The 25,441-nt window shown below is 44.7% G+C and overlaps 1 protein-coding gene across 1 annotated transcript in view; it reads right to left on the reverse strand.

The window, feature by feature from the left end:
• Positions 1 to 320: 320 nt before the first annotated feature.
• The window catches only part of zbtb16a (zinc finger and BTB domain containing 16a), a gene marked incomplete at both ends in the record, with an annotated part of 268,681 nt that continues 243,560 nt past the window's right edge, over positions 321 to 25,441 (reverse strand). Inside the window, 2 exons of the mRNA XM_083641592.1 lie at positions 321 to 550; positions 13,681 to 13,851. Of these exons, the coding sequence (XP_083497718.1) occupies positions 321 to 550; positions 13,681 to 13,851 (401 nt within the window). The remainder of the gene's footprint in view (positions 551 to 13,680; positions 13,852 to 25,441) is intronic.

The following is a 25,441-nucleotide window of genomic DNA, read 5'->3' on the forward strand; positions in this document are numbered from 1 at the left end:
AGAATCTCTCTCTCTCTCCGTGTCCCCAAGTCTTCCTCTCCTTTAGCGCTGTGCCCTGCCGGCTTGCCACCGCCCTTTAACTCGTCGGCCATCTTGGCCCGCCTTTGCATGAAAAGAAAAGAGAAAACAAACCCTCTCGCTTTCAAGTCTCTGTCAGAACATTCCTCAATTCTTCAACTTCTCTCCCACCCTCTCAGCTCATGCCTACTCCTCATCTGCTCAAATAACCCCCCCCCCCTCCTCCTCCTCCTTCTCCTCCTTACCCCCATCTCCTCTCTCTCTCTTCCTCTCTCTCTCTCCCTCTCCACACACCCCCAGTCTCAGACGTAGCAGAGGTACAGGTAGGTCTTCTCTATGCGCCAGTCTGGGGGGACGTCTTCGGGCTTGTGGCCTTTCATGTGCTTCTGCATGGCTGACAGGCTGGGGCAGTACTCCAGGCAGATGGTGCATTGGTAGGGTGAGGCGCCGTTGTGGGTGCGCAGGTGCTTGATCATGGCCGAGTAGTCCCTGGACCGCTGGTGGCACAGCTTGCACTCAAATGGCTTCTCACCTAAAAGGGATGGGGGGGAGGCGGGGGGGTTTGGAGACGACAACTGTGTTAGCCTGGTGTGTGTGTGTGTGTGTGTGTGTGTGTGTGTGTGTGGGGGGGGGGGGTTAGCCTGGTGTAGTGAAAATCAATTACATTACAAAAAAAAAAATTATCAATTTTTTCCATTCTCTTCCCAATAGAGAGGTCCAGTAACGAGTCCGGAAATCATCGATGCTAACAGACCCTGGTTCTTCACAGTTTTCGCCTATGGGAGTTTTGAATGGGTTTTTGGCGCGATGCTTCTAATAATCTCTCTGGGCAACGCTGGCTTAATCAAACGCGAACCAGTGTTTAGTAACATCATCTTCACACATGAAGACCACTTTTATGAGTTTTGAAGCTTTTACATGCCGTTAAACGGGCGGCTAGCTAGCAAACGGCTAAATGAGACTACACTTTTGAGTCGATGTGGATATATACGTCAATAACGTCACCACTTCAAACGACGAACATGGAAATTCTCTTTCCCTCACCTGGTTCAGCCCCGTTCAGCCCGAGGTAATCAGTGCACACATCCAACAACAGTCCAGGTTGAGTGCTGACGTGACGTGAAGCCTATGCGACAGTGTGTAGTTCTGGATTAGCTTAGCACGAGCTTTTTACTTCTAGGGCTCGCATTTACGCTACAAAACTCATGAAAGTGGTCCTCATGTGTGAAGATTATCGCGCTGAACCTTGGTTCGCGTTTGATTAAACTTGCGTTGCCCACAGACATTATTTGAAGCATCACGCCAAAAACCCATTCAAAAATCCCATAGACAGAAACAGTGAAGAACCAGGAAGTTCGTGACTTCCGCATTCAGCCTACAAAAATACCTCATCCCTGGACCTCTCTATTGTGCTTGGCCAGTTCCCCCTGCTGTCCCGGGTTGTTGCTCCAACCCCTCTTGCTGATCTGGGAAGAGTTGTAGACTACTGTTAGCACACACTTCCTCCGATATAATGTGTAGTCACCAGCCGCTTTTTTCACCTGACAGCGAGGAGTTACACCAGCAGGACGTAGTGGGTGTGGAGGATCACATTATTCCCCCAGTTAATCTCCCCCCTGACCAGAGGAGGCGCTAGTGCAGCGACAAGGACACATACCCTTTAATCGGGCGTCCCACCCGCAGACGGCCAATTACGCCTGTATGGAACGCCTGACCAAGCCGGAGGTATATGGGGGCTCGAACCTGCGACCCTCATGCAGGAAATCTACCGCTGCATTACCCAGACGCCCCACTAGCCAAGATTTTGGAACAGGGAGCTGGACTCCACAATGGTAGACTGTTTGTCTCTTGTCTATTTGGTATCCTTTAGTAGCATCACAGTAAACATGAATGGGCTGTGTGACCAGTAGGGGGTGCAATGAACATTGATAGAGATTGAAAGTTTTTGCTCCAATGTAAAGTATGGGCCAGAAATCTCAGCACCTGGCCAGGTAATCGTTTGATCAACAACTCTATTAACTCCCTATACAGATACAGATACAGAGAGACACATGTAGTGTCTCATGGTCATTTTGTGCTATGGGACAGTAAAGAACATGACTTATTTCCACTTTAAAGTCATTCAAATGATCCTCATGAAATAATAATGAGCATAGAAGTCGTGTGAGTTTGTTCTCCTCTAAGAATCAGTATCAACACATTGCCAGGCAGGTCTATAAAACTATCCATCTCTAGATCTTCTAGCAAAATGATGCCCTAATTATTCTAGTGGTTAAAGGGATAGAAATCCTTTGTGCTCAGTCATTATCAGTTCTCATTACTGCCTTTATTAAAAAGCCCCCACTGTTTACAGCAGTGGATTTAAGTCTGTGCTATTGGTTTCAGATCATGCCATGCAGCCGAGTGAAAAGAGAAAGACATACAAACAATGCTGAGAAACACTTTCTGCTGCATTTCATGTCCAATACTTTGACTATCCCAAGACACCTTAAAAAATTACAAATAAATAAAATAGAACAACCGCACCACGGATATATGCCTCTGACAACAACTGAGCAGTCGACATCCATGTCTGTCCAGACTGTGACGTTTGAGCCAAATGTGAAGAAATTCCATCAAGGCATTACTGAGATACCGCGTTAACGAGCTTGAAAATGGCGTTTGAGGTCACAGTTACCTTGACCTTTGACCACCAAAATCGAATCAGTTCATCCTGAGTCCAAGTGGACGTTTGAGCTAAATGTGACGAGATTCCGCCAAGGTGTTCAGGGAGATATCGCGTTAACGAGCTAGTTCGTGAAGTCACAGTGACCTTGAAGTTTGACCTTTGACCACCAAAATCTAATCAGTTCATCCTTGAGCCCAAGTGGATGTTTGAGCCAAATGTGACGAAATTCTGTCAAGGTGTTCCTGAGATATCGCGCTAACGAGCTTGAAAATGGAGTTTGTGAAGTCACACTGACCTTGAACTTTGACCACCAAAATCTAATCAGTTCATCCTTGAGTCAAAGTGGACGTTTGAGGCAAATTTGACAAAATTCCATCAAGGCGTTCCTGAGATATCGTGTTAACGAACTTGGGACGGACGGACGGATGCATGGACGGACAACCCGACACCATAATGCCTCCAGCCTGGCTATCGCCAGTGGAGGCATAAAAAAAATCAGGACCTCTTTAAAAGAAGGGGGATCAATGCAAATAGATAATTCTAACATGTTTATACACAAAAATATTCTATAAAGTTCTCAGAGATGCCACAGGACCCATATTTAATTGTATTGGAGTGATTTTGACTGAACTAGCTCTTTTAAGGCCCAATATGTACTTGCAGTATGGCACCTCCTGTTAAAAACCCTGACCCATAGTCATAAAACTCAGCAGCATTGCACAATGCAAAATGTTCGGCAAGGTAGTTTTAAAGATTATTAATTATTATTATTGTTTTGCATTTTTGCCTTTATTAGACAGGAAAGTAGGTAGACAGAGAGGGGGTGGGGGGGGGGGGGGTGTGTGCAACAAAGGGCCACAAGTCGGATTTGAACCCGGGTCGGCCGCGGGACCTTCGTGGTACGCGCTATACCAGGTGAGCCACCAGGGCGCATCACGGCAAGGTAGTTTGAGGTGATTCATAAAGAACAGTACTGAAACACACTGACAAAACATCGCGTTTTTAGATTGATTTTGTTTATTAATGAAGCTTTTTTTAAACATAGATATTCATAATTGGAATTATACTGGCTTTCTAGATAGAGTGCTGTTTTGCACGCATTGGTGTACTTTTATGAAGCACTTACTGTACTGGAAAAAATGATCAAAAGTGGGCAGGGGTGCTAAAATAGTGTACGTGGAATAGGGAGGATGCCTACTCCCGTATGAGTTTTATGAATTTTACATTCATATAAGGCCACATCATCATTTGTATGTGTGTAAATACTCAAATAGACAGAGCGGCATTTATTGAGGTTATGAGGGGTTAGGAAAGTAAAAAAAAAAGGAAAAAGTGCAACTACTCAAAAATGTGAATACACTGAGATGAATGTATAGTGAAGACGTGTAAACTAAACTGCCCTGTATTTCTTTCATCAACCACACCTACTCAACAAAATGGAGGTCAATTCTTGTAACAGCCCTCCCGCACATTGTGCAATGCATCATGGGATAATGTGAACCATGCCATTTCAACACAAATCTTGAAGGTGTCATGAAATCAAAGAGCAACCATTAGTTTGTGGGTCTGCGGCGTTACATTCAAAAGGCACGTTTTCCATTCAGCTCCGGCGGCCGTCCTAAATGTGCTAATGATCAGAGCGATGGCAGGAATAATCCAGCCGCGCTCGAGCCGACAGACGCAAATTAGACATGTAAATGCTGACCTTTTCCAATGGCATTTGAAATGAGCTGTCGGAAGTGATCTGGCCCAACCGCTCGCTGTCACCTTTCAGACTGGATACCCACACAGATGTGTGCCGGCAAAACGGCTGGCTTCCTGTCTGTCTGTCTGTCTGTTGGCCTGTCTATCCTTTTTTCCCCCCTTTTTTTTTCTTAAGCTTAAAAGAATCCCTGGGTCAACCTTGACCTCCACGATGGTCGGGGGCATGACGATGACGTTTACCTAACATACCCAAATAGTGTTGTAGCGGGTTATCATGTGTTACCCTGCCAGGCCCACGCAGCAGTGTGGACAATAACCACACTGTAAATAGGATCGCCTCAAATAACCGGCCCATAATGAATTGCAAATGGGCCTGGGTATCGATCCACCATCGGCAGTTGGGACATGGGAAGGGGGTCGGGGTGCGGAGGGGGCAGGGAGGGGGGGGGGTGCTAGGTTGCCAACGTCGATGATTCATCAAGCGGCTCCCTTTTGTGCGAGGTGGCCTTTGACTGTGAGCTTGTCACTTGCTCTTGTTATCTGCTGTTGCTCTCCGGCTTACCGCAAAGCCCCCCTGCACCACCCTCCTCCCCCACAAAAGGGGAAAGGGTGGCTGGGGGGGGGAGCCTGTCCAATTATTGGACAGGCTGCCTTGATAGTGTGGCTTAACAGCTGGCTTATTGAATGGGAGATGGTAGAGTGGTGTTGTATGTGTGCGAGAGAGAGAGAGAGAGAGAGAAAGAGAGAGAGAGAGAGCTGGTGAAGAAGCATGACGCTTTGGCTATGTGCCATCCCCAGTGGGCACTGGTGGTGGTGTCTTGACTCTCTCGTCTGCACTCGTTCTCGGGGACGTGCATTTTCCTCCCGCGGGGACTGACAAGGGCACTGAGCTTATCATGGTGTCAACATCTTTATGGGGCTGTAAATACAGCAGGATCAATAGGCAGGGCCTTCTGAGATGTTCATCTATTCTACAGTATCACAGCAGCAGGTCTACGGTTTGCCCTTGGAAGATATATTCATCTAGTTGCCGATTTTGAACGGACTTCCTCCATCAGAGCCCCCTTCCAAATAGTCTCTTAGAACAGACGAGTTGGCTTCCGCAATTTTCAAATGCTTCCGCCATACCGTCTGTACTTCGTGGGGGAGAATCATGCACCAACCGGAATGGGAAGTAGAAAGGTGGGTTTTCCGCTCATTAGTCCAATCAGAATCGCAGAAAGGCGGGTCTTCCGCTCATTAGTCCAATCAAAATCCAATATGCCGCATTTTTCGTGGACACACGTGTTGTGATTGGTCGGATTCCGTCGAACTTCTTTCCTGTCTGAAGGTTTTTTTCCCAACTTCCTTGTGCATGTTCTGGGGGTGTAACGTACAGACTGTGTATAGCTGCATTCGCCAGATGTAGATGAGACAGTCTGTTTTAAGAGACTACCTTCCAAAGGCTCCATGTGCTGCATCAGTACACTTGTGTGGCATCTTCTTGACTAGCATTGTATGAGGGGTGCCAATGTTTATAACGCCACATTTATGTCATTTTGGAGGAAGCGGAAGAATGGGATGCGGTCCCGTTACTAGCAGAAACCTTTAATAGATAAAGACACCCCACTCCAGGCTCCGGCTGCCAATAATAAGAAATTGTACTCTTCCGGTCTCCTAAATAGGCTCGCTCATCAGCTTGTGATTGGCTGTCTGTCAAGGGTATGAAACGTCATTGGCTGACCAGTCTCCTAATTGGGCGTGGCAGTGGCGAAACCTCTGTGGCACAGATACAGGAAGTGAGTTGAAGTTGAAGTGGCTTGCTTTGATACCCATTGGCTGCATTCCGTTCGGCAAATAGTTCCCAACGAAGTGGACTTCACAGGGTATTCGGTGAGTGAACAACGCTACTTCACTCGGGCGGAAGTTGACATGCAAGATTTCCCATCAGCCTCACTGCCGAGCAACAGTGGCGGGAAAAAAGCAGTGAGGAGGAGTTGAGGCTCTGGCATTTTTGCAGCTCGTCTCTCTGGAGACCGGTCGTGCACCATTCATAATTAAGAATTAATATCATCAAAGTTCACGATATTAATATTACATAATAATATTGGGTAAATAATCAATAATATTACATAACAATCTGCATAAAACAATAATAAACAATAAAACTTATTTATAAAAATTATTAATATATTTTAGGAATGACACCATGCATCTTGTAAATTAATATCAAAAATGGAAAAAAGGAGCTGTTAGGAATTTGAATGACAAGATTTAATGGGAAGTAATTGTACCTGTGTACTGCAAAGAGTTTAACAAACAGGGTTTGCTGTTTGTTAAACTCTTTGCAGTACACAGGTACAATTACTTCCCATTAAATCTTGTCATTCAAATTCCTAACAGCTCCTTTTTTCCATTTTTGATATTCTACTGTGCCTGCTGAGCTGTTTTGGTCCACACATTGTGTGTTTTTCCTATCTTGTAAATGAATCAAATCACTTTTATTCACAGGTGCCATACATTTCAATAGAACATGGGTTTTTGTTTTCTAATTAATATTACATACATGATAGGCTATCAATAGAGCAGCAGGCACCACAGGGCGACGCACAGAGGAAGTCAACTCTGACGTCGGTGACGTTGCAGTAGGGTGACCAGACGTCCCCGATTTTCGGGGACAGTCCCCGATTTCGGTGCTCTGTCCCCGGCTGGAGCTGTCCCCGAAAATGTCCCCGATTTTGGCCACAAAGTCAAATAATAATAGCTACTGGCAAGAAACTTGATAACAGAGCATTTGCGGCACCACAAAAGCCTGTCGTTGTGCGCACGTTGTGCAAAGTGCTGCCTGTGTGTGACAGAGTAGATCACAGAGTAGATGTTCTCCCTCTGCCCGTGCCGTGGTTTTCCCAGGACCCAGCCGCCCGCAACTGAAGCCCCAGAGGTGGCGAATGAGAGGCGGCGTCTGCTTGCTGCTTTTGCTACCGTCCTTGTTTACCGGACCCCATTCAGCGGGTTATCCATCCCAGTTGTTTTGAATAGTTAAAAGTACAGTAAAACTATCTGGTAAGTAAGTGCAGTAACTAACTCAAAACGTTTTTGCAGAGAAGTCAGTAACGTTTTTATGTACACCAAACTCCATTGAAAAAAATGTCAATTTTTAACATGATAGGCGGTGGATCATTGTTATCTAGTCATTAGCCTACTGTTCCCTAAATTGGCCTTCAGCCATCAAAACTTTGATAACCCCTGGTTTAAATTAACACAATAGGTCATATTTATCTCTAGATTACAATTTTAATCATTAAAATTGCCTTTTAGTATTAACATGATTTTTTAAATTATTTTGTCAGCATTCAATATTAAATTAGCAGTTAATATGGTCATGTGGCCATTGAATACTTGAAACTGGTGAGCGACACCCTAAACTCAAGGAAAGTGTTTACTGAGGTAATAAATCACTACTGTAACGTTTTTGTTTTGTGGAAATAAATTATCCACCAGTTGGTGAGGTCAAAGAGAGAAGTTGTCCCTCTCTATGTTCCTGCCACTCTACACAATACACCAGTAGCCTATTTCCCATGAATTACCTAGGCTGTCTAATTTGTGGTAAAATGTGCCAGATAACTAGTAACCATTGTAAACTGCTTCTTTTTCAATTGTTTCAAAATCACAAAGTTCTTCATAGATCTAGCCTCTTACTTTTGCTCTCAAAGTGCACCAGATTTATGCATTTTACTGTAAAATGTACACAATTTTCTAAAAGCCGGGGGGGCACGCCCCTGGGCCCCCCTAGCGGACCAGAAAATGTCCCCGATTTTCATTTGAGAAATCTGGTCACCTTACGTTGCAGGGTATTCCGAATAGAGGAATTTTGTCGAGGGAAGTTCTCTTAACCGACATTCCCTGATGAGCACAGAGCAGGGAGTAGGGAATACAGTGTGAAGTCCCCTGTGGAACGGAATGCAGCCATCGTCTTTGTTACTAGAGCTTGGAAGCATTCATGTGTTTAACTCTGGTACATCCAAAAGAATCTGAATCTGAATCGAAGAATGTAAAATCAAACATGAATGACCTGCAGCAGATATTGCTTGCCTTTAATAAGTTGAGTTGTTTATTATGGTTAATATCATTTTTATTTTCATTACCATGGACTGCTGGCATCAGTGCTGCCACCTGTGTTGACACATTTCTTCAACTTATGATGCCAAATGGGAGACATCGGAGCCTACAGAGCCTACAGAAAATTCCTACTTCCTACTTATTCCTACTAAATGTCCTACTTCTAATCAGAAGGCTGATGTGGCTCGGTATGCCACATTTACGGGAAATTACATATTACGTGAATGTGTCATAATGGTGCTGAATATTCAACTATAGCCAGGTCCAGAGTCCTCCAGACCCAGCAGAACCTTGTTGATCTTGTTAGTGGCTGTTCACACCATATGACCTAAGCTCAACCTACGCTGAACCCACAAGTTTAATTTAGGCGTCCTTGTTAACAGGTGAGGCCGTTCACACTACCTGCGCGCGCGTCACACTGAAGCCACGCTCACGCCTCGCTCAAGCGATCGTTCAGGATTCAGTCTTATTTTCCAAGCGTGACGCGTGAAGCTTGAAGCTGCCATGCATGAAGTGAATGGAGGGGGGAGCGGGCCGGTGGAGCAGCTCCGAGCCTGACGCTGAGGAAAGGAGAGTGTCTGGTGTGAACAGTTAGGCTGAGGAAAGGAGAGTGTCTGGTGTGAACGGTTAGGCTGAGGAAAGGAGAGTGTCTGGTGTGAACGGTTAGGCTGAGGAAAGGAGAGTGTCTGGTGTGAACGGTTAGGCTGAGGAAAGGAGAGTGTCTGGTGTGAACGGTTAGGCTGAGGAAAGGAGAGTGTCTGGTGTGAACGGTTAGGCTGAGGAAAGGAGAGTGTCTGGTGTGAACGGTTAGGCTGAGGAAAGGAGAGTGTCTGGTGTGAATGGTTAGGCTGAGGAAAGGAGAGTGTCTGGTGTGAACGGTTAGGCTGAGGAACGGAGAGTGTCTGGTGTGAACGGTTAGGCTGAGGAAAGGAGAGTGTCTGGTGTGAACGGTTAGGCTGAGGAAAGGAGAGTGTCTGGTGTGAACGGATAGAGGAAAGGAGAGTGTCTGGTGTGAACAGTTAGGCTGAGGAAATGAGAGTGTCTGGTGTGAACGGTTAGGCTGAGGAAAGGAGAGTGTCTGGTGTGAACGGTTAGGCTGAGGAAAGGAGAGTGTCTGGTGTGAACGGTTAGGCTGAGGAAAGGAGAGTGTCTGGTGTGAACGGTTAGGCTGAGGAAAGGAGAGTGTCTGGTGTGAACGGTTAGGCTGAGGAAAGGAGAGTGTCTGGTGTGAACGGTTAGGCTGAGGAAAGGAGAGTGTCTGGTGTGAACGGTTAGGCTGAGGAAAGGAGAGTGTCTGGTGTGAACGGTTAGGCTGAGGAAAGGAGAGTGTCTGGTGTGAATGGTTAGGCTGAGGAAAGGAGAGTGTCTGGTGTGAACGGTTAGGCTGAGGAAAGGAGAGTGTCTGGTGTGAACGGTTAGGCTGAGGAAAGGAGAGTGTCTGGTGTGAACGGTTAGGCTGAGGAAAGGAGAGTGTCTGGTGTGAATGGTTAGGCTGAGGAAAGGAGAGTGTCTGGTGTGAACGGTTAGGCGTGAGGAAAAGAGAGTGTCTGGTGTGAACGGTTAGGCTGAGGAAAGGAGAGTGTCTGGTGTGAACGGATAGAGGAAAGGAGAGTGTCTGGTGTGAACGGTTAGGCTGAGGAAAGGAGAGTGTCTGGTGTGAACGGTTAGGCTGAGGAAAGGAGAGTGTCTGGTGTGAACGGTTAGGCTGAGGAAAGGAGAGTGTCTGGTGTGAACGGTTAGGCGTGAGGAAAGGAGAGTGTCTGGTGTGAACGGTTAGGCTGAGGAAAGGAGAGTGTCTGGTGTGAACGGATAGAGGAAAGGAGAGTGTCTGGTGTGAACGGTTAGGCGGAGGAAAGGAGAGTGTCTGGTGTGAACGGTTAGGCTGAGGAAAGGAGAGTGTCTGGTGTGAACGGTTAGGCTGAGGAAAGGAGAGTGTCTGGTGTGAACGGTTAGGCTGAGGAAAGGAGAGTGTCTGGTGTGAACGGTTAGGCTGAGGAAATGAGAGTGTCTGGTGTGAACGGTTAGGCTGAGGAAAGGAGAGTGTCTGGTGTGAACGGTTAGGCTGAGGAAAGGAGAGTGTCTGGTGTGAACGGTTAGGCTGAGGAAAGGAGAGTGTCTGGTGTGAACGGTTAGGCTGAGGAAAGGAGAGTGTCTGGTGTGAATGGTTAGGCTGAGGAAAGGAGAGTGTCTGGTGTGAACGGTTAGGCGTGAGGAAAAGAGAGTGTCTGGTGTGAACGGTTAGGCTGAGGAAAGGAGAGTGTCTGGTGTGAACGGTTAGGCTGAGGAAAGGAGAGTGTCTGGTGTGAACGGTTAGGCTGAGGAAAGGAGAGTGTCTGGTGTGAATGGTTAGGCTGAGGAAAGGAGAGTGTCTGGTGTGAACGGTTAGGCGTGAGGAAAAGAGAGTGTCTGGTGTGAACGGTTAGGCTGAGGAAAGGAGAGTGTCTGGTGTGAACGGTTAGGCTGAGGAAAGGAGAGTGTCTGGTGTGAACGGTTAGGCTGAGGAAAGGAGAGTGTCTGGTGTGAACGGTTAGGCGTGAGGAAAGGAGAGTGTCTGGTGTGAACGGTTAGGCTGAGGAAAGGAGAGTGTCTGGTGTGAACGGATAGAGGAAAGGAGAGTGTCTGGTGTGAACGGTTAGGCTGAGGAAAGGAGAGTGTCTGGTGTGAACGGTTAGGCTGAGGAAAGGAGAGTGTCTGATGTGAACGGTTAGGCTGAGGAAAGGAGAGTGTCTGGTGTGAACGGTTAGGCTGAGGAAAGGAGAGTGTCTGGTGTGAACGGTTAGGCTGAGGAAAGGAGAGTGTCTGGTGTGAACGGTTAGGCGTGAGGAAAGGAGAGTGTCTGGTGTGAACGGTTAGGCTGAGGAAAGGAGAGTGTCTGGTGTGAACGGTTAGGCGTGAGGAAAGGAGAGTGTCTGGTGTGAACGGTTAGGCTGAGGAAAGGAGAGTGTCTGGTGTGAACGGTTAGGCGTGAGGAAAGGAGAGTGTCTGGTGTGAACGGTTAGGCTGAGGAAAGGAGAGTGTCTGGTGTGAACGGTTAGGCTGAGGAAAGGAGGGTGTCTGGTGTGAACGGTTAGGCTGAGGAAAGGAGAGTGCCTGAGCTCACGTTCAGCGTGAGTCAAGCGTCAGTTCTGTCTATGGTGTGAACAAAGGCTTAGCTGGAGCTGCTGAGAGATAAAGAGATGTTGCCCTCAGTGGATGACAGACGAATTACTGCTATTTGGACTGGACCGACACTGCAGTGAGCCTATATAACTACCTATAGATTTGGTTGGTTTGACTGGTAAGCCAGGTAATGGACCGGCTCAAGAGAGAAGCAGATAGGTGTACGCTCCAATGCAGGCATGCTATTTTATTTAGTTTTCCTTCCTAGTTCTGTTCTTTGCTAAATAAAAGTCCCAAGGCCATTGTTTAGTGGGTCATTATCATGGAATAAATTAAATCAATTCCAGAACAAGTTGACTGAGCTAGGAAAGATGGTTTTCATAGAGTGGCCGATCAAAAAGCAGGCAGTGAGCTCCTCTGCAGTGGCGCGGTCAGGTGGGATACTAATGGTACATTAAAAAGCTGGGAACTTGGTGAGCTAGAATGGTTCACCTTGTCGAATATCTCCATTGGGAATGGAAGAGACTTTGACACTTCTAAGAACCCATCTGCAGCAGGGCGCTGACATCAGGCAGGACTCTGATCAAAAACCCCGGCAGGATTGAGACAAAGTGCGCATTGGACAGGAAGATTATAGGATTGATTTTCTTTAGTAACGCCACTATTCTTCACCACAGTATTGTTCCTTTAAGGGTATAAAATATGTATCTATTTTCCTTTTTGTTTCTTTTAATGTAATGCATTTTGCTTGTTCTTTTACATGAACTAAGTTATCCTTCACTTTATAATCTTTCTTATTTCTCTATGCTCTTTTTTTAGCACTTTGAATTGCCTCTGCATATGAAATGTGCTACTGTACAAATTAACTTGCCTTGCAACCAGTGCTACATGTATTACCTCTTGCCCATGCCACCTTGCCATTACAATATCATCTGAATATTGTAACATAGCTGAAGGGGCATGACTGAGTTTACATTACAATATCATCTGAATTCTGCAACATAGCTGAAGGGGCATGACTGAGTTGAGGTTCATATGTCTCTGGTGTTATAGCTGCAGTGAATGCCTCACAAGAGATTACTGTCTGTTAAATTGTTGTTGTGCTGGTGGTGGTATCTTTTGAAATTAGTATGGATCATTGGGTGTTAGGATAATTTAAGAGTAACCAATGACGTCTCACTGCTGGGGAATGTTTCACCAATTTTAGGTTAAAGTAAACTATTTAAAATTACAATCAGTGGCATATCCAATGAAAGACTCAAATTCATTAACTTTTATTTAGATTTAATTTGCTTCCAAATTGCATAGAATATAATGTTTCCTCCATTTTCAGCTATACTATGATTGGCCTTAGTCATCGAGCATCAATGATGTCAAGATGACCAACATGTTTTAAAACATCTATAATTTTACAATCTAAATGCATTACTCTCATCAAGTGGGGACTCAAGTTACATGACTTAGACGCAAGTCAAAAGTTTAATTGCTTGAGACTTAACTTAATGCGTGCAATGTAAATGACTTTGATTTATTAGATCTGTCCACCAGATGACTGAATGTAAATTCTGAATGGAATGATTGAATTTATTGAAGTTGAAACGTATTATAGAAATCAAACTTATGATGCCCTTACAAAGTGTTTATCCTATTAAAACTATACTGCATCGAAAAGTCCTAGATCATTTATTTGGTTTTCTTTAACATATTGAATTGATACTGGACTCTTGATTTGTTTTCCGCATTGACTTGGTAATCTACATTTAGACGTGGAGTCGACTGAGACTTGAATGCGTAAACTCCAGTGTTGCTCACCTGTGTGCACACGGTAGTGTGTTGCTCACCTGTGTGCACACGGTAGTGTGTTGCTCACCTGTGTGCACACGGTAGTGGGTCTCTAAACTCCAGTGTTGCTCACCTGTGTGCACACGGTAGTGATGCGTAAATTCCAGTGTTGCTCACCTGTGTGCACACGGTAGTGATGCGTAAACTCCAGTGTTGCTCACCTGTGTGCACACGGTAGTGGGTCTCTAAACTCCAGTGTTGCTCACCTGTGTGCACACGGTAGTGGGTCTCTAAACTCCAGTGTTGCTCACCTGTGTGCACACGGTAGTGGGTCTCTAGCTGGTGCTTGAGGCTGAACTTCTTCCCACAGCCGTTACATTCATAGGGCTTCTCGCCGGTGTGGATACGTTTGTGGCCCTTCAGCGTGCTCTCGTCTCGGAAGCAGCTCCCGCAGAACTCACACTCGAACGGGTGGTCGCCTGCTGAAAGATGGACGAAAAGGCAAGGTTCTCTTCAATGGTAATCATGACTCAGAAAACAATTCTATACCTCGTCTTGAGGTACTGTCTGCATTGTATGTATGTATGCATGTATGCATGTATGTATGTATGTATGTACTGTATGTATGCATGTATGTATATGTACAGGTATGTACTGTATGTACATACACATATGTCTGTCTGTATGTACTGTACTGTTATGTATGTATGTATGTATGTATGTATCTTTCTATCTATGTACATACACGTCTGTCTGTCTGTAGTATGTATGTATTCATTTATATGTAAATAACAATGATATGCAACAGGTGGCAATGGGAACATACAGTAGTATCTGATAATTACATAACATGTAAAATGATATGAGACTCAATATACAACACTATGTTTTGAAAATGCAGATAGATTACATCCTGATGGAGGCTTAGTAATTATACAGATAAAAGTCAATCTCACTCGTTCTCTCTACCAATACCCCACTGGATTAATGATCACTCACTCTAATGACAAAGAACTTGATGTAAACTTGAACGACCGCACCGCGGATATATGCCTCCGCCAACAAGTGAGCAGTCGACATCAATGTCTGTCCAGACTTTGTCGTTTGAGCCAAATGTGAAGATATTCCATCAAGGTGTTACTGAGATACCGAGCTTGAAAATGCCACAGTATGTCACAGTAACCTTGATCTTTGACCACCAAAATGTAATCAGTTCCTCCTTGAGTCCAAGTGGACATTTGAGGCAAATTAGATGAAATTCCGTCAAGGCGTTCCTGAGATTTCATGTTAACGAGCTTGAAACGAGCGGTCGTGATGCCACAGTGACCTTGAACTTTGACCACCAAAATGTAATCAGTTTATCCTTGAGTCCAAGTGGACGGTTGGGGCAAATTCGAAGAAAATGCATCAAATTGTTCCCGAGATATCACGTTAATGAGCATGAAAATGGCATTCGAGAGGTCACAGTGACCTTGACCTTTGACCACCAAAACCTAATCAGTTCATCCTTGCATCCAAGTCGACGTTTGAGGCAAATTGGAAGAAATTCCGTCAAGGCGTTCCTGAGTTATCGCGTTAACGAACTTGGGAATGGCATTCATGAGGTCACAGTGACCTTGAACTTTGACCACCAAAATCTAATCAGTTCATCCTTGAGTACAAGCCGACGTTTGAGGCAAATTTGATGAAATTCCGTCAAGGCATTCCTCAGATATCGAGTTAACGAACATCGGATGTACGGACGTATGGACAACCCGAATCCATAATGCCTCCAGCCTGGCTATTGCCGGCGGAGGCATAAAAAAAACCCACCCAAACCCCTACACACAGAAACTGCACAATAGACAGATGTGCTCGAGCATGTACTGTACTAGCCGCCTATTAGACATAGGATAATGGCTGCCGGTCTGTATTGGTAAGCAAACGGTTAAAAGGTGCTAATATCAGCCAATTGATTCAACACAGGTCAAAGACGACACATCTTTTGTCTTAAGGAGATGTCTTTCTTGACAAATCGATTGCCTTGATTTGATTGTTTTGCTTTGTGTATAGTGATAAATGATTGTAGGCTGTTCAGTGGGCATGAGATGTAATATTGACTATGCTGGGGCTTTGTGTGCCGATATTGATTGGATGCATAAATGCCTACAATTCTGAGTACACAGGAGCTGATGACCGACGTCAGCTCTACTGCATTCAAGCTTCTTTTCAAGATACTGATGTTGATAAGAGGGTTGGAGTTTAGGTAACTAAAATAATTTGGAGGTCAGGGTTTAGTCATGGTTAAATAAGAAAAACTTTCACTCAAAATCAAAACTTCACTAACAGTAAACTCATTGTCATCAGTTCTGAGTTGAACCTTGGTCGGCATCGATGTTCGATGGTATCAAATATCGATAGTATCGAATATCGCGCTAGTTGTCAGGACAGTATCACAGTATACATTAGATATCGCCCAAGAGTTTAAGGTCCACACCCTTACCTTCCACCATCTCAATTACTGCCAGTTTCTACTATACAGTAGTCATGACACCTTCACCTATCCTTTCCTGGTGGGGAAGCACATTTCTTTCATTTTGTGGGGCCGCGCTGGTTATGGGCTACAGCATGTGTGCTGGTTATGGCTACAGCATGTGTGCTGGTTATGGCTACAGCATGTGTGCTGGTTATGGCTACAGCATGTGTGCTAGCTATGGCTACAGCATGTGTGCTGGTTATGGCTACAGCATGTGTGCTGGCTATGGACTACAGCATGTGTGCTGGCTATGGGCTACAGAATGTGTGCTGGTTATGGCTACAGCATGTGTGCTGGCTATGGCTACAGCATGTGTGCTAGCTATGGCTACAGCATGTGTGCTAGCTATGGCTACAGCATGTGTGCTAGCTATGGCTACAGCATGTGTGCTAGCTATGGCTACAGCATGTGTGCTGGCTATGGCTACAGCATGTGTGCTAGCTATGGCTACAGCATGTGTGCTGGTTATGGGCTACAGCATGTGTGCTAGCTATGGCTACAGCATGTGTGCTAGCTATGGCTACAGCATGTGTGCTAGCTATGGCTACAGCATGTGTGCTAGCATGTGTGCTGGCTATGGCTACAGCATGTGTGCTGGCTATGGGCTACAGCATGTGTGCTGGCTATGGGCTACAGCATGTGTGCTGACTATGGCTACAGCATGTGTGCTGGCTATGGGCTACAGCATGTGTGCTGGCTATGGCTACAGCATGTGTGCTGGCTATGGGCTACAGCATGTGTGCTGACTATGGCTACAGCATGTGTGCTGGCTATGGGCTACAGCATGTGTGCTGGCTATGGCTACAGCATGTGTGCTGGCTATGGGCTACAGCATGTGTGCTGACTATGGCTACAGCATGTGTGCTGGCTATGGGCTACAGCATGTGTGCTGGCTATGGCTACAGCATGTGTGCTGGCTATGGGCTACAGCATGTGTGCTGGCTATGGGCTACAGCAGGGCTATTCAACTAAATTGTTCAGGGGGCCACATTGTCAGAAACCTAAGGGGCCGGACCGTTCCCCGAGCCATTATATGTACACTTGACACAACGCGCCACCACATTTTCGCAGCCGCGCTGGTGCTCTAAGGACTGGAAAGAAAATTTCCTGTTTTTTGGACTTTCATCCATATTTAGAAGAATATTTCATTTTAAATTAACATTAGGATTATACTGTTGTGATGTCATTATTCAGTATCTTCTCCTTTTGTCACTCACTTTCATGTAACCACCTGCTCTCCCTTTAGTCGTTTTACACTACAACAGACAGCAACACAGGCATAAACACTGAACTTATTATTATTATTATGGAAAACCAGATTATGATGAAAATCAAACACTTTTGAATAGAGCGTGTATGAAATAAGATTAGAGCTGGGAAGCACAAACTGTTTTTTAATGCATTTTGTTGGTGGTATAAACACAAGACAGCCAAATCCAACAATTTCGAAAATCACATCTCTTGCCACCAGGGGGTGCTGCCGCACCCTCAGCACCGACCTTCCCGCGCCCTTGCATTTTCGAAACTTTTATTTCACTACATTGCAAAAGTAGCTTAATTTTCATTTAAAAGTGCTTAATTTCTGTGCAACAAAAGCTGTGTTAAAGTCCCAAAAGGAAACACATTTGAAACAAATCTAAGTATTCTACAACACATGTCAGCTATTTGAAATATAATTTGGTCAATTCTGTCATCCCTTAGCTACACTATAGCATTGTAAACATTTATAGTGCATCAGGAAAGTAAAACAACTGTAAACATTCTTTCTTGTTTAGAACCTAGCAGTATTAAATACTGAGTATCTCACGAAAAACTATTAATATTGCATCTTTTGTGTTTAGCTACGTCTCACAGCATTGTACCATTGTAGTGCAGCAAGAAACATTTTAACATTATTTCTTGTTTAGAACCTAGCTAGCAACATCACACATCTCCTGAAAAACCATTTATAATGCATCTTTCTTGATTAGCTACATCACAGCGCCATCTCCTGAAAAACATTAATATTGCACCTTTCTTGTGGCTACATCACAGCATCTCCTGAAAAACATTTATAGTGGATCTGACTTGTTTAGTTCACTTTAGCTAGATCATATCTGAAAAACAACCAGTCGGGTGTAATAAGTAAATGAGGTTTAATTGTAAAATTAAAATAATAATAATTGGGAACTCATCCAGTTGAATAGCCCTGGGCTACAGCATGTGTGCCTGGCTATGGGCTACAGCATGTGTGACCTGGCTATGGGCTACAGCATGTGTGCCCTGGCTATGGGCTACAGCATGTGTGCCCTGGCTATGGGCTACAGCATGTGTGCCTGGCTATGGGCTACCTGTGTGCCTGGCTATGGGCTACCTGTGTGCCTGGCTATGGGCTACAGCATGTGTGCCCTGGCTATGGGCTACAGCATGTGTGCCTGGCTATGGGCTACAGCATGTGTGCCTGGCTATGGGCTACAGCATGTGTGCCCTGGCTATGGGCTACAGCATGTGTGCCTGGCTATGGGCTACCTGTGTGCCTGGCTATGGGCTACAGCATGTGTGCCTGGCTATGGGCTACAGCATGTGTGCCTGGCTATGGGCTACCTGTGTGCCTGGCTATGGGCTACAGCATGTGTGCCTGGTTATGGGCTACAGCATGTGTGACCTGGCTATGGGCTACCTGTGTGCCTGGCTATGGGCTACAGCATGTGTGCTGGCTATGGGCTACAGCAGGGGTGCCCAATATGTCGATCGCGATCGACCGGTCGATCGCGAAGGTAGTGTGGTCGATCGCATGGCATTGAGGGCAATTTTTTTTTTTTTTACTGTTTTTCCACTGTTTCTCCACTGTTTTTCCACTGTTTCCACTGTTTTTCCACTGTTTCCACTGTTTTTCCACTGTTTTTTCACTGTTCCACTGTTTTCCACTGTATACTCAGTATATATATATATAAATAAATATGTTTGGTAGATCACTTTGACTTGGTCATTTTAAAAGTAGCTCCCAAGCTGAAAAAGTGTGGGCACCCCTGGGCTACAGCATGTGTGCCCTGGCTATGGGCTACAGCATGTGTGCCCTGGCTATGGGCTACAGCATGTGTGCCTTCCAAAATGAAAGCGATACACCGACGTCGGGCAAAAGACAACAGGCATCAAATTCCGCTCTTCAAACTAGCCCCCAGAGGAGCGGTGCTAATGGATGTTTGGATGTCAATGATGGGGGGATATGATGATTTGCAGGAGGCCCTCACCAGCAGCCCAAACACTCATTGTATTCCCGTGTTTGATGAGGAGCTGCTCCTTACGTCATGTGCCCCCAACCCCCCCCAGATCCCCCCCCCCCCCGCCCCCCCAATAACGTTCTGGATATTTAATGTATTTCCCTCCACCGCTGAAGGTTTAAGTCACCGTCAATGACCTACGCGTTTCATTATCTGCCTGTCCGAGCGGCAACGTGCCGGGGAATAAATTGCATTTCTCGTTATGTGCCGCTGCCGCCGCCCTCCTGTTACGAGACGATTTCAGTTTCACCCCGGGTATTTCAGGGCTTTTATTGTGTCCATATGTACAGTATGTGTGCGTTTATCTGCTTTATTTAGATCAAGAGAGAGAGAGAGATGGGAGATGGACACCTTTGAAATGGTGCACACATTTTAGGAGTGTTTCTATGGAGGAGGGCTTGTTGGATGTCTTGTGTTGTCTGTAGCGTTCCCCATTAAAAGGAATGCTTTGATGGGGAGGGGTGAAAACGCAGACAGAGAGGGAGCAGGGAACGTGGGTGTATATGGAGGTGGTGGTGGTGGTGGGGGGGGGGGGTTAAGCTGGGGTGTGGAGGAGGGCAAAAATCAATAAAAGTGACAGTCTTTATTTGTCTGCATGAAGTTATCAGTGGCTCCCGCTGTAAGACATTGTGCTCTTTCTAGCGTTTCAGCCACAGCAGAGATCACAATCCATCACGGAGCTCGGGGGGCTCGTGCAACGCCGCAGGAATAATAATTGAGCTCGGATTCACCTGCCTTTAATTAGGGCCCCGATCAGACTGGCAAGCAGGATGCTAATGCACACAGGAGGCCTATGGAGGCTTGTTTACGCTCCATCTCCCTGTTGCTCTGCGAGTGGCTGTGAGGAAAGAGGACGCTGTCTTTTCTTATGTGCAAAGTCACTGCTTTGACTTAAAGCAATATTCCACTCAGTTTTAACATGGGGGTTATTGTAGGGATGTTGACTTATAGGAATATTCCACTCAGTTTTAACATGGGGTTTATTTGTAGGGATGTTGACTTATAGGAATATTCCACTCAGTTTTAACATGGGGTTTATTTGTAGGGATGTTGACTTATAGGAATATTCCACTCAGTTTTAACATGGGGGTTATTTGTAGGGATGTTGACTTATAGGAATATTCCACTCAGTTTTAACATGGGGGTTATTTGTAGGGATGTTGACTTAAAGCAATATTCCACTCAGTTTTAACATGGGGGTTATTTGTAGGGATGTTGACTTAAAGCAATATTCCACTCAGTTTTAACATGGGGGTTATTTGTAGGGATGTTGACTTAAAGCAATATTCCACTCAGTTTTAACATGGGGTTTATTTGTAGGGATGTTGACTTATAGGAATATTCCACTCAGTTTTAACATGGGGTTTATTTGTAGGGATGTTGACTTATAGGAATATTCCACTCAATTTTAACATGGGGGTTATTTGTAGGGATGTTGACTTATAGGAATATTCCACTCAGTTTTAACATGGGGTTTATTTGTAGGGATGTTGACTTATAGGAATATTCCACTCAGTTTTAACATGGGGGTTATTTGTAGGGATGTTGACTTATAGGAATATTCCACTCAGTTTTAACATGGGGGTTATTTGTAGGGATGTTGACTTAAAGCAATATTCCACTCAGTTTTAACATGGGGGTTATTTGTAGGGATGTTGACTTAAAGCAATATTCCACTCCGTTTTAACATGGGGGTTATTTGTAGGGATGTTGACTTAAAGCAATATTCCACTCAGTTTTAACATGGGGGTTATTTGTAGGGATGTTGACTTAAAGCAATATTCCACTCAGTTTTAACATGGGGGTTATTTGTAGGGATGTTGACTTAAAGCAATATTCCACTCAGTTTTAACATGGGGGTTATTTGTAGGGATGTTGACTTATAGGAATATTCCACTCAGTTTTAACATGGGGGTTATTTGTATGGATGTTGACTTAAAGCAATATTCCACTCAGTTTTAACATGGGGGTTATTTGTAGGGATGTTGACTTAAAGCAATATTCCACTCAGTTTTAACATGGGGGTTATTTGTAGGGATGTTGACTTAAAGCAATATTCCACTCAGTTTTAACATGGGGGTTATTTGTAGGGATGTTGACTTAAAGCAATATTCCACTCAGTTTTAACATGGGGGTTATTTGTAGGGATGTTGACTTATAGGAATATTCCACTCAGTTTTAACATGGGGGTTATTTGTAGGGATGTTGACTTAAAGCAATATTCCACTCAGTTTTAACATGGGGGTTATTTGTAGGGATGTTGACTTAAAGCAATATTCCACTCCGTTTTAACATGGGGGTTATTTGTAGGGATGTTGACTTAAAGCAATATTCCACTCAGTTTTAACATGGGGGTTATTTGTAGGGATGTTGACTTAAAGCAATATTCCACTCAGTTTTAACATGGGGGTTATTTGTAGGGATGTTGACTTAAAGCAATATTCCACTCAGTTTTAACATGGGGGTTATTTGTAGGGATGTTGACTTATAGGAATATTCCACTCAGTTTTAACATGGGGGTTATTTGTAGGGATGTTGACTTAAAGCAATATTCCACTCAGTTTTAACATGGGGGTTATTTGTAGGGATGTTGACTTAAAGCAATATTCCACTCCGTTTTAACATGGGGGTTATTTGTAGGGATGTTGACTTAAAGCAATATTCCACTCAGTTTTAACATGGGGGTTATTTGTAGGGATGTTGACTTAAAGCAATATTCCACTCAGTTTTAACATGGGGGTTATTTGTAGGGATGTTGACTTAAAGCAATATTCCACTCAGTTTTAACATGGGGGTTATTTGTAGGGATGTTGACTTATAGGAATATTCCACTCAGTTTTAACATGGGGGTTATTTGTATGGATGTTGACTTAAAGCAATATTCCACTCAGTTTTAACATGGGGGTTATTTGTAGGGATGTTGACTTAAAGCAATATTCCACTCAGTTTTAACATGGAGGTTATTTGTAGGGATGTTGACTTAAAGCAATATTCCACTCAGTTTTAACATGGGGGTTATTTGTAGGGATGTTGACTTAAAGCAATATTCCACTCAGTTTTAACATGGGGGTTATTTGTAGGGATGTTGACTTATAGGAATATTCCACTCAGTTTTAACATGGGGGTTATTTGTAGGGATGTTGACTTAAAGCAATATTCCACTCAGTTTTAACATGGGGGTTATTTGTAGGGATGTTGACTTAAAGCAATATTCCACTCCGTTTTAACATGGGGGTTATTTGTAGGGATGTTGACTTAAAGCAATATTCCACTCAGTTTTAACATGGGGGTTATTTGTAGGGATGTTGACTTAAAGCAATATTCCACTCAGTTTTAACATGGGGGTTATTTGTAGGGATGTTGACTTAAAGCAATATTCCACTCAGTTTTAACATGGGGGTTATTTGTAGGGATGTTGACTTATAGGAATATTCCACTCAGTTTTAACATGGGGGTTATTTGTATGGATGTTGACTTAAAGCAATATTCCACTCAGTTTTAACATGGGGGTTATTTGTAGGGATGTTGACTTAAAGCAATATTCCACTCAGTTTTAACATGGGGGTTATTTGTAGGGATGTTGACTTAAAGCAATATTCCACTCAGTTTTAACATGGGGGTTATTTGTAGGGATGTTGACTTAAAGCAATATTCCACTCAGTTTTAACATGGGGGTTATTTGTAGGGATGTTGACTTATAGGAATATTCCACTCAGTTTTAACATGGGGGTTATTTGTATGGATGCACGATGATATCGACATGTCATCAGTATCGTCCAATAAAGGCTTTTAAAATGAAATATCGGCATTGGCATAGGAACATTTCTGCTGATATGACGACAGGCTGATCAAATGTCATGTTGGTGAAGAGATTCTTCAACAGATCCTGCTGCTGTGATTTTCAACTGAATGTGGGTCCAAAGTTTTTTGAAAATAAATTAGCCAAATAGCATTTTTATTGATAGGATAGATTAGAACATAGCGGAGGGATACCATTTAGGAGAGACTGTTCCTGTTTGGGAGATCGGATCTACTTTTATTTCTACATCATTTTAGTGTAAAGAGAGAATATAAATGCAAAATGAGGCATTCAGGTTTTCATGGTGGTCAAGAGCCAAAAACCCCCATGTTAAAATTAAGTGGAATATTGCTCTCCACAAATTGACGATGTAGATTCGCTTCACTCAGTGTATGGTCACTTCTCCGCCCACATGAAGTGACAAAATTTAAACTTATGGAGTGAAACAACAAACACCACATGCTGGCGTCCGGGTAGTGTATAGCGGTAGATTCCCTGCCTACTAACACGTGGATCACAGGTTCGCGCCCCAGTGTTACCTCCGGGTTGGTCGGGCGTTACCATCCATACAGGCACTATTGGGCTGCGTCTGTGGGCCGTAAGCCAGATTAGGTGTATGTGTCCTGGTCGCTGCATTAGCGCCTCCTCTGGTCGGTCGGGGCGCCTGTTCGGGGCGAAAGGGAACTGGTGGGAATAGCGTGATAACTCCCACGTGCTATGTCCTGCCGGTGAAATATCCCCGCTGTCAGGTGAAAAGAAGCGGCTGGCAACTGCGCATGTGTCGGAGGAAGCATGGTGCTAGAGGGTGGAGCAGTGACGGCAGAGGGTGGAGCAGTGACGGGGGGCAGCAGGGGGAAATTGGCCAGAAAATTGGGGGGAAATCAGAAAAAACAAAAACAAAAAACCACATCCTAAGATGTTTCACTCATTTACGTCGTCTTACAGGATTTTCCAGGCTAATAAAGTCCTTGCAACTTAAAGAAAAGAAGAAGGGGAAAAAAATCAAACCGTTATCTCTCGAGACAATCCTATAATCACATTCTACTGTGAGATCTGAAGCGCCAGACGGGACTTCATTTTGTCAGGAATACATTACGCTTGCGGGGCGGGCGCCGGAGAATCGCGGTGATACGTCCTCTGTAAATCAGAAAATTGTCACTATTGCTTTCCCTCTTCCTCTCTCTCATCCCTTCTTTTTTCTGCCAAGCCGGCCCCCCTCCCTCCCTCCCTCCCTCCCTCCCCCTGGCTTTCTCAGGCTGGTGGGGCTCCTAATGGTGGGGAAGGCTACAGATGAGGACCCTGCACGGTGAGGTGGAACCCTGGCGTGGTGAGTGGACCCTTGGGTGCCCCCGGGCACTGCCACCTGCGTCTTCCACCCCCCACCCCCCCCACCACCACCACCACATTTGTGCACCACCCTCCCTTTCTTTGACACCCCAAAGCCCTGCTGAGGGTGTATGTGCCCGTGGGCACTGAGGGCGTGTTCATTATACGATAAGAGGCTGTAAATCACCGGGCTCTGTCACTGCCAGGCCCAACACACACACTCACTCCCTCTCTCTCTCAATTCAATTCAATTCCCCTCTCTCTCTCTCTCTCTCTCTCTCTCTGGCTGTAGCACTATCAAATACAGCTGCGAACACAAAACACCCTGCCACAGCAGACAGCAAATTGGCTTGGAGTTAAAAACACACACACACGCGCGTGCACACACACACACACGGCGCACAACACACACACACGGCACACAACAACAGAATATTAACGAAGGCCTGGTCTGTGTAGAGGCGAGTAGATTGGGGGGGTTCAGAGTAGGGGGATGGTTTGGCCATGCCTGCTGTTGTTATGAGCCCAGATTGCACAATAGACAGTGTGTGTGTGTGTGTGTGTGTGTGTGTGTGTGTGTGTGTGTGTGTGTGTGTGTGGGTGCGTTAAATGTGTGTGTGTAAAGGTCCATACACATCGGGAGTGTTTTTTTCATGCGATTAATTCGCACATCAATAATATTTTCCGAACCTATATCAGTCAATGCAACCGTGCATACCAACGGCGAAGTTTCGCTGAGCGTTATTGCGGTGTTTATTTTTTCGAACCACGGTCGATTTTTCAGAAATTCGCTTCCAACGTGTACACATCTGTGGCTGTGATTGACAGGTGGGTCAAAACTTGCATCGCAATTTCGTGCCATATATTCACATCGCTCTTGATGTGTAAGGACCTTTAGTGACCATACCATCTTCACCATTAACTGGTTGGTTATTAACATGCATATTAGTAGCATATTGTCCATGTATTAGTCATTATAAAGCACTTATTAATGCATTATTTTGCATGAGCATATTCTAAAAATACTAGGCCATTAACTAAGAGTTTTCCCTCAATAACCTCCTCATTACTGCTTATTGATAGTAAGTAAGATTCAAGATTCAAGATTTTTATTGTCACTCCGTGGTACAAGTATCACGTGTGAAATTCTTGTGCTGTGGACTCCGTTTACA

Source organism: Poromitra crassiceps (genome assembly GCF_964638095.1).
Source record: "Poromitra crassiceps genome assembly, chromosome: 1".
NCBI classification, from domain to species: domain Eukaryota; kingdom Metazoa; phylum Chordata; class Actinopteri; order Beryciformes; family Melamphaidae; genus Poromitra; species Poromitra crassiceps.